This window comes from Salvia splendens, chromosome 8 (genome assembly GCF_004379255.2).
Source record: "Salvia splendens isolate huo1 chromosome 8, SspV2, whole genome shotgun sequence".
Taxonomy (NCBI): domain Eukaryota; kingdom Viridiplantae; phylum Streptophyta; class Magnoliopsida; order Lamiales; family Lamiaceae; genus Salvia; species Salvia splendens.
The window spans coordinates 15,364,601-15,380,367 of NC_056039.1; the positions used below are offsets into that span (position 1 = coordinate 15,364,601).

The following is a 15,767-nucleotide window of genomic DNA, read 5'->3' on the forward strand; positions in this document are numbered from 1 at the left end:
ATCATCTTACACAAAAGGTCTCTCATATTAAGATTTTAAAAGGATTCTCAAACTGGAATCCATATACAAGGTTTTTGAGAGCAAAACACAAAGATTTTTATGGAGCCAAAACTTTTAGGGGGCAAAATGCAAAAATGGGAGCAGAAAGGATGGTAGGGTAAATACACAAACTTACATACAAATTGTTCTATAAATAGAAGCCCAGCAAACATAATTCTTCATCGACAATAATATTCTCTCTACAAAATCTGACTGCATTTCTTTATATATTGTAGAAATTGCAGATTAAACAAAGATTCGAGACTAAAAGAGGTGATTCTATTATATCTACATTTGTCTTTCCATTATTTCTACGATCTTACTCCATTTGGTTTTTCTACCTATAGGCTATAGTCACATCGCATCTCTTTAAATTTTGCAGGTATTACAAGTTAAATGAAGAGACGAAAGTAAAGTATGTCTACATCGTTTCTATTTCTAACCAATTTTATCTTTATGCTTTATTTTAATTTTTATTTATTTATCAAATGTACTTCTGCAATATCCTTATTCCTATGCAGAATCTGAAACCAAATGTAAAAACATCAAATATCATTACTTCAAACACATTGTGGATGTGATTATGAGAAATACCAAGTAACTTATTTAAACTTTATATGCATATAACATAAAGTGAGAAGGGCGTCAGTTTTGTGTAGATGGAGAAATTAATTGGTTTACATTGTAGGTTAACATTAAATTATATAGGAATTTTGCATTGTCTTATTTATTTTATTGTGATATTATTATTATTATTATTATTATTGTTGGATTATTTTATCATATACGGAGTAAGTAATAAGTATACAAAGGATATTTTCATTTGTTTATATTTGAATTGTATTTCTTTTATTGTTGTTTATTGTTACTATTGTTGAAAACCAACACATTGTTTATTTTTATTTCGTTCTTAGTTTTATTTTATTTTCATATCTTTACATTTTTTAATCTATTACTTCTTCTATGTCAAGTTAGTTGAGTGAGATAAATTGAAGTATAAAAATATGAGTAGCATGAGACAACTGGAGTATATTTATCTTAATTTTTTTGCCAAAATAATCCATCTACTATAGAAATATAAAGTGTACCTTACTTATAATACACTTACTAAAATCGATATTTACTAAATACCGCTATTTGCGCATCGCGCGTGGGTTCAACTAGTATATCCAATAACCCAGTTTTTCTAACTCGAGCTGTCAAATGTTAACAATCGAGATTTGTTTAAATTAAAGTTATAGTAAAAATGTATACACTATTCATCCGCTCATTGTTGTGAATGATGTCGTTTACATTTATTTTACAGAATGGAGTAACTGAATGGTGTTAGGAATAAAATAATAAATGGAGGAATAGAACAAAAATATAATTGTTGTGAACACTAAAATTGACAGCACTAATACCAAAAAGAAAAGATTAATCATAATCCAAGGCATAGGGAATTGAAAATTAGGTGCCTACCTACTAACACCTTCAACACTCTTAATTACTACTCCCTCCGTCCGTTTTTTTTTTATTTTTATCCGTGCGTGAATAGGAGTCTCGATTCATAATTACTACTTCCTAAGTTTTCTCATAATTGAGGCAAAACTTTTCAACACATAATTTAAAAAAGGGATGTTCAATATGTTAAATAAATAGATAAAAAAATAAAAGAGAAAAACTTAGAGAAAATAAAGTAGAAAATAAATAAAGTAGAGAGAGTAAAGTAAGATAGAAAATAAAAGATGCTATATACAAAAATGACTCAACTACAAGGGAAGTTCACGAAATGGAAAAGTGAATCATCTATGAAAGAACGAAGGGAATAATTATTAAATTCATATCTTCATTTCTATAATTTGTATGTTTCCCATGGTAATACTTAAACTTCTACCTTATTTCTTCAAGGATTAGTGCTTTTGTCCAGTGAGGCTTGAACTTTCAGCTATATGATCAATGTCAACTGACAAAATAAGAGTGTTTGAAGTGTTTGAAAAATTGTTAAATCTTTCATATGCGAATATAGAAGTTTTTTATTTTTCTATGCAGCCTCAAAAACTTTTAGGGCATCAGTAACCCCGTCCTCATTTCCGGCCCCAAGTCCCCTCCACGTCATCATTCTTCTACAGTTGCGGCCCAGGCCCCAACTGCTGTAACTCTGCAGGTTGCGGCCCGGGCCGCAACTAATAAATGACACTATTCACAACTCCAACCTATTTTGAAAGTAAAATAAAAAACACTGAAAATTTATAACACGGAAAATTTAATTTCATCGAATACTGCAAAATTACAACATATAAATTTTCAAACTGAAAATAAAATACATAAAAACATAACGTCAATGCTGGAAAACGTTGTTGCGAGTCCAAATTTCTTCGATTAGATCGGCTTGGAGGCGAGTGTGTTGTTCCTCTTGGCGCATCGCAGCTGAACGAGCCATGACATTGCGGATGTCGTGAGGAAGGCCCTGCACGGGCAGCTAGGTGACAACGTAGTTACTCCCGGTGCTGGCGAGCGGATCGTCGCTCCACAAAGTGACGTTATCTTGTTCGTCCTCAACGATCATGTTATGCATTATGATACATGCATACATTGTGTCGGCGATGTTTGACCGCTGCCAACCACGGGCCGCTCCCTTCACGATAGTCCACCGCGCTTGGAGGACTCCGAATGCACGCTCGACATCTTTCCGAGCCGCCTCTTGCCTTTGGGCAAACATTGCCCTCCGATCGGTTGTCGGAGCTGTGATAGTCTTCACGAACACGGGCCATCGAGGGTAGATCCCGTCTGCCAGATAGTACCCCATACTATACCGACGGTGGTTGGCCGTGAACTCTACGTTCGGTGCTCGCCCAGCACACAATTCGTTGAACAATGGAGACTCGTTCAACACATTGAGGTCGTTGTTGGACCCCGCGACACCAAAGTAGGCATGCCAGATCCACAATCTGCAATCGGCAACTGCCTCCAACACAATCGTGGGATGTGTGCCCTTGTGCCCGCTAGTGTATTGTCCTCTCCAAGCCGTTGGACAATTCTTCCACTGCCAGTGCATACAGTCGATGCTTCCCAGCATCCCCGGGAAGCCGTGGGCCCGCTCGTGCATGTCGACCAACTTGCTAACGTCGTCGGTCGTTGGCTTTCTCAAGTACGTATCCTTGAATGCTTCGACGACTGCCCGACAGAATCTAGCGAGGGACTCCCGTCCAGTAGGCTCGCTTACATGGAGATACTCATCGAACATATCTGATGTAGTTCCGTAAGCGAGTTGACGAATGGCAGACGTGCATTTCTGCAACGTCGATATACTTTCCCGGCCCACAGCATCGGTAGTTTGGCAGAAATACGGGTCACGAGCTACAACGGCGTTGACAATGCGTATGAACAAAGGCCTCCGCATCCGGAACCGGCGACGGAACATCTGATCACTCCATCGCGGATCTCTAGAGAAATAATCCGTGAAAAGCCGCAAGGCAGCTTGTTCACGGTCTCGGTGAATATACATCCGGGTACGTGGTACCCGGGTTCGTTGTTCGTTCCAAGCTTGAATAGCAGCTTGGAAGCGTTCAACTTCGTTGTTCATTTCTTCTTGGATTGCCGGTACCGCCTCTCCTAACACTCGGGTCAATTGATCTTCGAATATTCTTTGACGAGGAGGCATTTTTTCGAATTCTAGGAAGAGATTTGAAGTTGAATGTGAAGTTGAATGTGTATGAAAATGGAGTAGTATTTATAGAAAAAATTTTCGAATTTAAAATAAAAAAAAATTTGGTTGCGGCCCGGCCCGAGGACCGTGTAACGCTGGGCCGGGACTCGCCAGTTGCGGACCGTCACCGTGCAACGCCGTCCCGGGCCGTGACGCGGGACGCTCCCCAGGCCGGGAACGCGGCCCCGGGACGGGCCTGAGCCGTGCCGGCCTTCCGTGTAATGCATGGGACGGGCCGGGACTCGCGATTTGCGGCCCGGCCCATGGCGTTACGCATGCTCTTAGGGCCGAAAAAGTATTGATCTATATTTCGATTAATCGATCCAAAAATACGCGACAGGAAGACTGGAGAGGAATCCGGGGCGTGCGATGATAAGCAATTGGTTCAAGATTAAGAAATTTGATGACAATTATAAGCATCAGAGACTTGGCGAGAAATATAAGCAGTGACAAATGCAGGATTTTGATGTTGGGAGGTCCAATTCCCTATTAACAATTGTAAGATAGTTTTTTATGTCGACGTAGCCAAAAGTTGCGACATTATTACAATTCCCTAGATTAGATATATGTATATAGGGTTGTGATCAATTGAGATTTTTTAGCCTAATTGAGAATTGAGATGCATTATCAGTCACTCATTTTTATTAAATAAGTGGTCCAGAATTTGCCACATGGAAAATATTTTTAGATTAATTAATTATGAAAGGGCAGAATGGCAATTTCATGTTTTAATAGCTGCTTTATTGCAATGTGAATAGTTGACAATCCGGCACATCCTCCTCTCACTACTCTCCGTCGTCTCATCGCAGCAGTTGCCGCACGACTCCACATCCTCCTCCACCGTCGCCGCCATTGCTGCGCCTCCGAATTGAGCTAGCGTGTGCAGAAGGGAATTCGCCGCCGCTTCGTTCGCCCGCGCCGTCTCCTGCCACAGCTGGTTCTCAAGGTAGATGCCTTTCGCCTTCTCCTCGAGCATCAGATTCAATCTCACCATTTTCTCGATCTGATCATCTTTCTCTCGCAGCGTCTTCGCCACTAATACTCCCATCCTCGCCGCCGCCATCTTCGCCTGCTGCTTCAATTCCAATCGGATTTTCATCGTCTGCAAAAAATCATCATCAATTAAAACAATTGCTACTTGATTTTAATAAAAACGAAGAATTGTGATTGGAATAATTACATGTTGATGAATTAAGGAGTCGATCTCCCGCTGGAATTGAGGCAAGATGTATAATTCATCTCTATATCGCTTTCTGGTAGCCGGAATATTGGTGGTGAGGCTATTGATCGAAGTTATAGGATTTGTGTTGGATGTGAACATATTTGAGAGATTGATGTTCCAAAATTTGCTTTTGTTATAGGATTTGAACTTTTTGCAAGCTTAATTATTGATTCGTTTATGGAATTGAAAGTTTTAGGGTTTGGATTATCAATTGTGTTGGATGTGAGCTGGATTGGGGAATCAAGCTTAATCATAATGCACTCTAGGTGTTTGGTGATATTCCCCAGTTGGGAATTAGTTGCTAATAGTTAGATTCAAGATTTAACTATCTCCATTTTTTAATGTCAACTACGCACATATAATGTCAACTACATATATAATACTCCCTCTGTCCATTAATTGGAGTCCTATTTCTCCATGGCACGAGTTTTAAGAAAGTTGTTGGAATATGTAATAAATGGTGTGTGATAGTGTAATATGGGACTCACCTCTATTGTGTTAAATTTACTGCCAATATTCGAATTTTGCAGCCAAAATTCGAAATTAAATATGCTTTCAAAAATGAATTCAATTGCATTTAATATGCTTCCCAATTTCGAAATTTGCTGCCAACCTTAATTCAATTCTATTCTATTCAATAGATTCACAATTTAAAACTGAATTTAAAGATTACAGTCAACATATTAAAAAACCCTTCAAATCATAATTCATCAAAAAGTCTTGAAATATGTTCAACATTCAATAACCACAGAACCTGTTATTGTTTGAAAGTACAATTTCAATTCAATTCCATCACATATCAGTAGATTCAACCTCCTAACCCAAATTGGGGGTGGCTTAAACAAAATTCATTAACCACAGAACATCCCAATGCACAAATTCCACCAACCAACAACAAATTCCATAAACATAGTCAGTCAGACAAGATTAAACCTCCTAACCCAAAATGGGGGTGGCTAAAGCAACAAGGCAAAATATCCCTTCCTAAACCCCCAAAAACCAGACCAAAACATGAATCTCCAAACCCTAGATAGGGGGTGATTCTTACACAACTCATAATTGTTAGAGCAGATCTTTCATGCCAGGCAAGAGAATCAAGAGGATCTCCTTGAACCACTCCTCGCCCTCCACAGGACGCCTCCGCCTTTTCAAGGGACGTAGTTCAGGTACCACGGTGGAGTCAACAAACTCAAAACCCGGTGTTTTAGGGACGATAAGCTCCGAATCAAGCCAAGCATCCGGCGTATCAGGGACGTATAGCTTCGAATCGACCCAAGCATCAGGCGTATCTGGGACGATAAGCTCCGAATCGAGCTTACATTCCACATCTGGTGTTTAAACGGGCATAGATGGCTTAGAATCGATCGAATCGAGCTTCGATTCCACCATCGGAGTTTCATCAACTACAGTGGACATCGAATCGGTCGAATCGAACCCATTGATGGGGGATAGGGTTTCAGAGGGTCCATACTCCATTTAGGGTAGAGTGAAGAAGAGGAGGAGGCGGCGATGGTGAGGAGGAAGAGGAGGCGGGTAGAACTAGGGTTTTCGAATGGGGTGAGAGACCGAGCGAGAGAGAGAAAATGAGAGTGAGATAGTGAGAGTGAGATAGTTGAGAGAGAGTGAGTGAAAAAATTAGATTGTGGGAGGGGGTATTTTTTAATGGCATATGGCGTAAATAATAGAGAAGGGGGAGGGTAATTAAAATGTCCATTTATGGTAAGTAGAACCGGGACTCCTATTGTCGGACGGACAAAAACGGATAAAACGGGACTTCTATTGCTGGACGGAGGGAGTATATGTCAACTACACACATATAATGTCAACTACATATACAATTCATGTCAACTACACACATATAATGTCAACTACATACACAATTCATATCAACTATATACATATAATGTCAACTATGTGAACAATTCATGTCAACTACATACATATAATGTCAACTATATATCTATATATATTATATGTAAAACGTTGTTATTGACATAAATAATATAGGTCGTTGACATGAAAATATTTGTTGTTGACATTAATTATTTGTAAAATATTATTGTTGACATAATAGTTGACATAAATAACGTTTGATGTTGACATCGTAGTTGACATAATGTCTCCGTAGTTGACATCGCGCGAAAATTGTGAATGAGTGGCTGAAAATACATCTTAGTTCTCAATTAGGCCCAAAAATCTCAACCTAACAGGACCCTATGTATATATTTAATATTATTAATTATGAATAAGTTTTGAAATAAAAAGTAATGAAGTATTCCTAAGTCCCAACTAAGGTGAGTCTTATTACTTTTTTAGATGTCCCAACTAAGTTGAGTATTCCTTTCCTGAAAAAAAAACAAAACATTCAATCACTCTTACTTTAAGTTGTTCCCTACTTTATATTCTCTTTATCTTTTCTATTTTATTCATCTCTCATACTCTTGAATACAATTTCTTAATCTTTGTGCCCAAAAGTTTTTGCTCAACTTAATTGGGACTGAGGAAGTATATAACATGAAATTTTTTATTTGTAGTAGTTGTAGAAAAATAAAAAAAAAACTTCACGAAAAATAGCTAAAAGAAAAATAAAAATCATCATAGTAAAAATACAAATTGAAATGATAAAAACTAAAATGAGCTTTATGAGAGTCAAACACGGTCTTAGAAGTTGCTACGCCAGGAAACTTAACCCTTGTACTGGCAAGTGATTATATAATTACTATGAATATAAAAAAATATAGCACAACTTGAAAGGTTCCATGGATCACCAGGCATCCATGTAGGGCCGCCACTAATTAGAGCATCCACAATGGTCTAGGACCTCTCATAGCCCTTACATAGCCTTCCCACTGCCACATCATCCAGCACTAAAATCCTCCTGCCACATCATCTGGACATGCAACTGGACATCAAATAGCCCTCACATAGCCTATCCACATCACTAATAACAATTATATAAATTTAATTTACAATTGTAGCAACATACGGAATTTAATTTACGAGATAAATACAGGAAAATTGAATAATACTATAAAATTTCAAAAAGTACAATAATTTTAAAAAAATACATTTAAAAAAATTACATAAATTTAAATAAAAACTAATGCCTTCCAATCCTCCGCGCCCACAACTCTTCAATTAAATCCTTTTGGAGTCGAATATGAGCCTCCGTCTGATGCATGTCGGCATGTGCTTGGAGGAGGGCTTCTTCATCGTGAGGTACCCCACCTCGTACGTTGGCGGCGGCGACGCCGTGGCTTAGACCGGCTTCATCATCGTCATTGGTCCAATCAGTCAGTTGTACACCTTCATCTTCGACAATCATGTTGTGCATGATAATACAGGCATACATTATATCAGCAATGCAGTCGACATGCCACAAATGCGTTGGTCCCTTAACTGCAGCCCATCGCGCCTGAAGCACACCAAATGCGCGCTCCACGTCCTTTCACGCCGACTCCTGCCGCGTCGCAAAGTAGGCCTTCTTCGCATCCGATGCGCACCGGATCGTCTTCACAAAGACGAGCCACCTAGGGTATATCCCATCCGCCAAGTAGTAGCCCATACCATGCTGGTTGCCGTCGGCGACAAAACTGATGGCCGGACCGACGCCCTGGCACTGCTCGTTGAAAAGGGGCGACGAGTTGAGGACGTTTAGGTCGTTGTTCGAACCGGCTATCCCAAAATACGCATGCCAAATCCACAGCCGGTAATCAGCTACGACCTCGAGGATCATCGTGGGATTCTTTCCCTTGTAGCCGGTCGTGTAGAACCCCTTCCAGGCAGCGGGACAGTTCTTCCACTCCCAATGCATACAATCTATGCTGCCTAACATTCCCGGGAACCCATGCTGCTCCCCGTGCATCCGCAGCAGATCCTGGCAATCTTCGGGGGTAGGCTTTCGGAGATACTGATCACCGAATACTTCAATCACGCTCTGACAGAAATACTTCATACATTCGAGGGCAGTCGTCTCACCGATGTGGAGGTATTCGTCCCACATATCTGCCGAAGTGCCGTAGGCCAACTGCCTGATTGCCGCAGTGCACTTTTGAATAGGGGAGTGGCCGGGTTTGCCAGCCGCATCGTGCCTGAAGCGGAAATACAGATATCGCTGCTCCAAACCGTTAACAATACGCATAAACAAGTCCCGCCTCATCCTAAAACGACGCCTGAAATGGTTGGCGTTAAAACGCGGCTCCTATGCGAAGTAATCTGTGAACAGGCGCTGATGTGCAGCTACATGATCACGATCAACCACTTGTCGACGGCGGACAACTAGTCGTGGGCGAGGTACCGACGGCTGCATATAACTCTGCATCCATCGATCAACCTCACGACTCGTATAGGCATCTTGCTCTTCGTTCAGCATACGATCGTACTCATCAGCATCCCCATCACTACCACCACCACTACCACCGGCATTACTCATTTCTTAAATTGATCTTGTACAGAAAGAAAGATAGAGAGAGTACTCGTTAAAACAAGTGGTGCAAATGAAAATGACGTCCAAAGCGCGTATATATAGTGTTTTCGAAAAAAAAATTAAATTCTGACGCCGGTCTGACGCCGATCCGGGGCTTACAATGGCGCCGTGAGAATCGGCGTTAGAACCGGCGTCACCACACGAATCGGCATGGGTACGCCGATTTCGCCAACGCCGGTCGCAATGGTTCGGCGTCAGAACCGGCGTCGGCGAAAAATCGGCGTCGCGGTTTTGACGCCTCCATTGCTGATGCTCTTATAAGTTGGATGAGATATATTTTCGTAATTTGTTTTATTTTTTTGGATTAAACGTGTATCATGTTTGGTTCATAAGATTGAACCCTACAACTTAATCCTAGATGGATAGTCTCATAATAATTAGTCATAACCTCCCCTTCCAACTAAAATAATTACACAACTTAATCTTAGATGGATAGTCTCATGATATTAGTAATGGCAACCGAACGCCCCCTTAGTGTAGTAAAATATGTATTAGCAATGTTAGAATTTTACTCATTTCTCTATTTTTATAAACAGTTTTCACATGTCTCCTTTTTATTTGTGTAGTAGGAAAAATATGATGTAATAGGTGATCCCTCCCGAAAATCCAACGTATTTGTAGTAAGGCACAATATTTGGTTTGTCGATTATAGCAATCTCACAATGAGCAATTTTTTTTCATTATCATACGACTTAGAGCAATCATATGAAACAATAATGTAGGGAGCTGCTAGATTGAATTTAAATTTGTAACTCCCTATATCAAGATTAGATATGGCAGAGAATAATGCCCCCGTCTTTCTCATTATAATCAGTAATCTTAATTTAAAATCATACATAGATTGAAAATACGTGTGAAGCCATCCATTATCAACACCCATTCAATTTATAGATTACGAGATACCATATCAAATCCATAAGTGAAAACAATTTATTAAAAGAATATATAGCCCAATTAAACCAACACAGATCACATATTACAGAATTCTATTCCGAAATGAGTCACAGATGTTTGCAAACACTAGGTCTAGGACACTGCTACCTGTGGACTGAACTACTTGGAAATAAAACAAAATAACAAACGGAAACTATTCAGAGTAACAGCTTGTCCAAGTCCCCCATAATTTGTACAGCCACTTTAGCAATCAAAATATAGTATTTCAAATAATAGAACTAATATAAAGTCACTTCCAAGGCTTCAGAACTTCACCCTTCCCCAGCTGACCGCCAACCCCCACCGAGTATCGACACCCTTCCCTCTAAGACGAGCAGCAGCCGCTCTTCTGGGCAAGAGGCTGCCCACGGATCTGCACGGTAGGTGGCTTTGCACTGTTCGACGCAGGCTGACTTGCCATCCTGCGTTTGGTTAACACCAGATTCAGTGAGGAGACACGTCACTGAGACTCGATACGACGACGAGAAATTAAAACATGGTATGCTACAAGATGAGATAAAGCGAACCTATTCTTAATGTCAGCGGACATGGCCATGAAAGCCTGTTCGACGTTCGTTGCATTTTTGGCACTAGTCTCCATAAAGGGGATACCAATTTCATCAGCAAATGCCTTCACAAAGAAAGCAATTTATTTCAGCAAAGACCATTTAGTATAAAGGAATAGTGCGCAGCAACCCTACAAAATGTTTACCTTTGCTGTTTCATAAGGCACAGCCCGATTATCAGCAAGATCACACTTGTTTCCAACAAGGAGCTTGTTCACATTCTCACTTGCATATCGGTCAATCTCATTCAACCATTGCTTCACATTGTTGAAGCTTTCTTGGTCAGTTACATCATATACTATCTGCGAGAAATCCCAAGTTGGGGATGCATTAGAAACTGAAAACACAATGTTTCTCATTTGCAGTAAATTGAGAAGAAAGAGACTAACTATAATTCCATGTGCACCACGGTAGTAGCTACTAGTTATAGTTCTGAAACGTTCCTGCCCAGCAGTATCCCACTGCAAGAAAAGGTAAAATAAGAGGAAAGACAAATGAAGCTTAATTTCAACATACACTCGTATTGGGAGGAAGGATACACGAGGATCATATGCAATTACATCATAGCAAACAAAGCCCAAATTAGCATGCAACCATATGCAAATTACTCAGGATATCAAGTTTCTCATCGAAGAATAACTTATAGTCCTTGCACAAAGTTGAAAGCCATGTTAGTCATACTTGTCACACTTAAAGATTAGCTTAAATTTTCTTCCGTTGATGTACTAGATAATTTTACTGGGAAACTGAACAAAAACAGTAACATAACAAATCCCAACTTAATTTCTCTTTGACAAAGAACAGCACTACACAACAAAGAACACTGGTTTTTCCAAATAATTACATTCCATTGTCTTATTGATTACAAAAGGGAACACATAACACACTACAGAGTGAATAAAAGAAACATGTCATTGTTCCTCAAAAAAGCTTACATCTATCAGATTGAACAATATCAGAACTAGCCTTCGAATATATTAATTTGTTTGGAAATTATTAAGTTTCAGTGAAAGACCAAAATTAGCCCTCAAACATATGAAGTTACAAAATGAGCTACAATTATGAATGACTACAAGTGAACACACAAATTCTACTGTTCATAATAATAAAGAGTTAAAAGAGAACCCTACAACAACAGAGTGAATACAGTAAACATATCTGTGTTCCTCAAAAGCCTTGCATATAATCAGATTGATCTACATTAGAAGTAGAACTAGCAAGTTACAGCAAAACAATCCCCCAGGTATATGGAGTTTCAAAATTTTCCATATTGATGAATGATATCAACAAGTAAACACACTAATTTTAGTGTTCATCATATATATAATCAAGGAGAAAAACTTACTATCTGAAGCTTGATAGTCTTTCCATCTTGCTCCACAGTACGAATTTTCTGTAGTGAGTGATATGTGATTAGAATTGTAACTAAACCACGTAAATATATAACATAAAAGGCTAAGCCCTTACAAAGTCAACACCGATTGTGCTGATGTAGCTATCAAGGTAAGAATCATCCTGTATATAAAATCAAATACAGGTCAGTCAGTGATGATCATTGAGAAATCTTGTTATTTTGCTAAGGAGGGAAATTCTTTATGAAAAAAGTATAAAGGCATGCATAATATAGTAGACAAGGACAGAACACTTGCTGAATACCACAATAAGCTATAGGCATTACAGAGATTAATAGAAAGAGAGTATTCCAAAACTAGTTGCAATCAAAGCAATATTCAAAATTTTCAATAGACATGTTGAGCACTTGAAGGAGTGATCAATCCAAACATAAGATATATAGTAGCAGTTCTATTTCAGCACCTATAAAGCCGCTACACAGGAGTAAAATGATGTTTAAATGAATATCATTCTTTACGCAATTAGCTGAAAACCTTATTTGATAAGGAAAGTAATGTTTCTTTTCAACACATGCCTCGCTTTGACAGTATATTGGTATAGGGAAAAATTGACATGATACTCAAAGATGGGCGTGCAGAACAACTTTAGAAAGTGCAATGTCATAACCACTAGATAGACATGCTATACTTTCTTAAATTTTTCTTATTAAAGTAACTCCCAGCCATCTTACAGACATAGAACCCAGTTTTATTAAAATCAATAGAGGCAAAGAAATATACTGATATCAACTGGTGGTGAACGTATCTAGCGAGATATAATGTACTCCCTATGTCCCATTAAAAATGAAATGTTTTCCTTTTTAGGTTGTCCCATTAAAAATGAAATGTTTCCTAAAATGGAAACAACACCATCTCTACTTTTTCCCCTTTCATCATTAACTCACAAAACAAGCCTGCATAAAATCCTGTGTTGGAAACCATATGTTTCTTATTTATTAGGACGGAGGGAGTAGCAGATTAGGAGTATCAGTTTCAATTTGTATCTTCTATTAATAAGTTAGGATTTGATATCTTTTATTTGTTTAGTTTGAGTAGAACTCTTCATGTAAATGTCTATATATTGTGGGACTCTCAATAGGTAGAGATATCTTTTGGAGAAGATCACATTTGACAGAAGAAATCCATGCTCTCATGAGAGGATCCATTTATTCTAGTTTATTTATAGAAGTTACTTCAGTCCAATAATTCAGCATACATCTAGTGTATGACTTTTCTGGCTCATGCATTTTGTCAACAGGTTTCATGCCTCCTCCATTCTCTGCTTTTCACCCCATATCACATACACAACCAACATACAGTGAAATTTACATTCAGCTACACTTACAGCAAATCTTAGTAGAAGACATGACTTGCCAACACCAGAGTCTCCGATCAAAAGAAGCTTGAACAAGTAGTCGCTGAAAGACGCAAATAAGAGAAAAATTAGATGAATCATCATTCAGAATGGCAGAAATCAATGGAACCAAATTTCAATAATCAGTGAATCTCAATCTTACAAATGTCAGACCCCTACAGGAGAACGTGACAGTTATTATCCCCCAGTTGTAATAGTAGAATCATATGTTACTTTCAAGCAGAAAAACAAAGGCGATGAACAATTTGTAAGAGACACCATTGTCTTGTAATCACATAAAAAATTCATATACTTATTAGCTTGAAGTTCAATCTACATCCAAGCGGCTCCAGATCCTTAAGCAGACACAACTCTAAACCTCCCAATTCGGTAGCCCCATACAAATACAAAATTGTGATAAAAATCACAATAATCAACGAAGCAAAATTCAAAAACCATCGAAATCACGTGAATTTACAGACTGATCAGAAAGATCCCAAGCAAAAAATTAAAATTACCAAATCACAGAAAAAATCAGCTCGACAGGAAAGATCCATCAACAAAAAGTCACGGATCTACAATCACACTTCAAAATAAAGAAAATTAAACAAAATTCCCGATGAAAACAGTTGTGGATCTACCAAATCGAAGACGAAACAAACCGGAATAGAAAAGCAGCTCAGATTTTGGCAACAATCGGTAAAGAGAGACTTACTATTCGGGATTCATGGTCGAGGAAGAGTGGCCGGAGATGGTCCTTCTCGAAGATGGCAAGCGAGAAGGATTAAAGTTGACCGGATTGGGGGGTTTTGGGTGTAGATTAATGGAATTGGGGAAAAAAAGTAGTGGAAGGAAATGAATTAGGAGGAGTCTGAATGGCAAATTTATGTAAATTATTTATACAAACACCGACAGCGTAATGAAGATTGGTGAAGACATTGAGGAAAGGGCTGCCTTTTATCGAATCTCACGCGCTGCGCATATACACTTACACGTATCTAACCTAATCTAAAGGGCTAGTTTAATGAAAAGACATCTTCGCTTTTTTTGTTGGTAAAATGTAAAACTATTTTGTTTACCTTTTTAGTTATTTAACAAATAGCAACATTGAACAGAAAAAAGATAAATATTATTGGACAAAAAATTAGTCTAATAAAACACTAGAACAAGATAAAACACCTATACATACACACACCTTCAATTGAATCTACATTATTATTGATTAATCAACCCGGCGACGGCTGAAAGACAGCAGCAACGGCGACTGAAACGACGGGGAACAGGGATGCCTCCCCGCTGGGCTTCGGCGGCGGCGACTCGACGAGACCGTTGGAGAGGGGACAGCGCCGACTGAGGCGATTGCTGCCTCGACGCGACGTTGAGGCTACCTTGGGCGGCGAGGTCGCGACCACCGAGGCGACATCTCAGCCTCATCGGCGACTCAGCCGCGAAAGGAAGAGGAACGTCGCTGCCTCAATAAGCCAGACACTGGTTTTTCCGTTCCAGGACGGAGAAGGCGAGGGATCGACGGGCGATTGTCGTTGATTCGCCGGAGACGAAGGAGGCAAATGGCGGCAGAAAAACGGAAAAAAACGGAGAGAGATTGAGAGACGGAAACGTCGCCGGTGCATAACGACGGCGGCACCGGCCGAACGCGAGCAAGGATTCGCCGTGACGGGAGAGATGGCGAGACTAGGGTTTAGGATTTGGGGAAGAATGGAGAGAAGAAATGAGGGGGAGAGAGAGGAAGCAGCGACGGATGTGATTATATTTGTTTTGGGCCTCTACATGTTAATTAAATTGAGCCACTGAATGTTAATTGATTTAGGCCATTAAAACTTTATTTTTGGACTATGAATTTTAAATTGGGTGTTACATATATATCATTATATTTATGTTTTTAAAATTAGGTTTTAATTTTGAACTATTAATTTATCGGACTTTGTATAAATATTTTTTAATTTAAATTCATCTTTGTAATTAAGTTTATGTATTGTTATTTTGCCTTTATTTGAATTAAAATTGGAATTGTGCTAAAGAGTTTAAAATTGAAATTGTGCAAAAGAGTTTAATTTGCCTTCTATTTGG

At 39.1% G+C, this 15,767-nt stretch overlaps 1 protein-coding gene across 1 annotated transcript; it reads right to left on the minus strand.

Moving 5' to 3' along the window:
- Positions 1 to 10,345: 10,345 nt before the first annotated feature.
- On the minus strand, positions 10,346 to 14,613 carry LOC121745137 (ras-related protein RABD2a-like). The gene is made up of 8 exons (XM_042138927.1): positions 14,395 to 14,613; positions 13,671 to 13,743; positions 12,402 to 12,449; positions 12,280 to 12,327; positions 11,324 to 11,395; positions 11,081 to 11,236; positions 10,896 to 10,999; positions 10,346 to 10,790 (listed from the first exon to the last, which is right to left on the minus strand). The coding sequence occupies exons 1-8, from the start codon at positions 14,406 to 14,408 to the stop codon at positions 10,694 to 10,696; spliced, it is 612 nt and encodes a 203-aa protein (XP_041994861.1). The 5' UTR covers positions 14,409 to 14,613; the 3' UTR covers positions 10,346 to 10,693.
- Between the last annotated feature and the right edge of the window lie 1,154 nt (positions 14,614 to 15,767).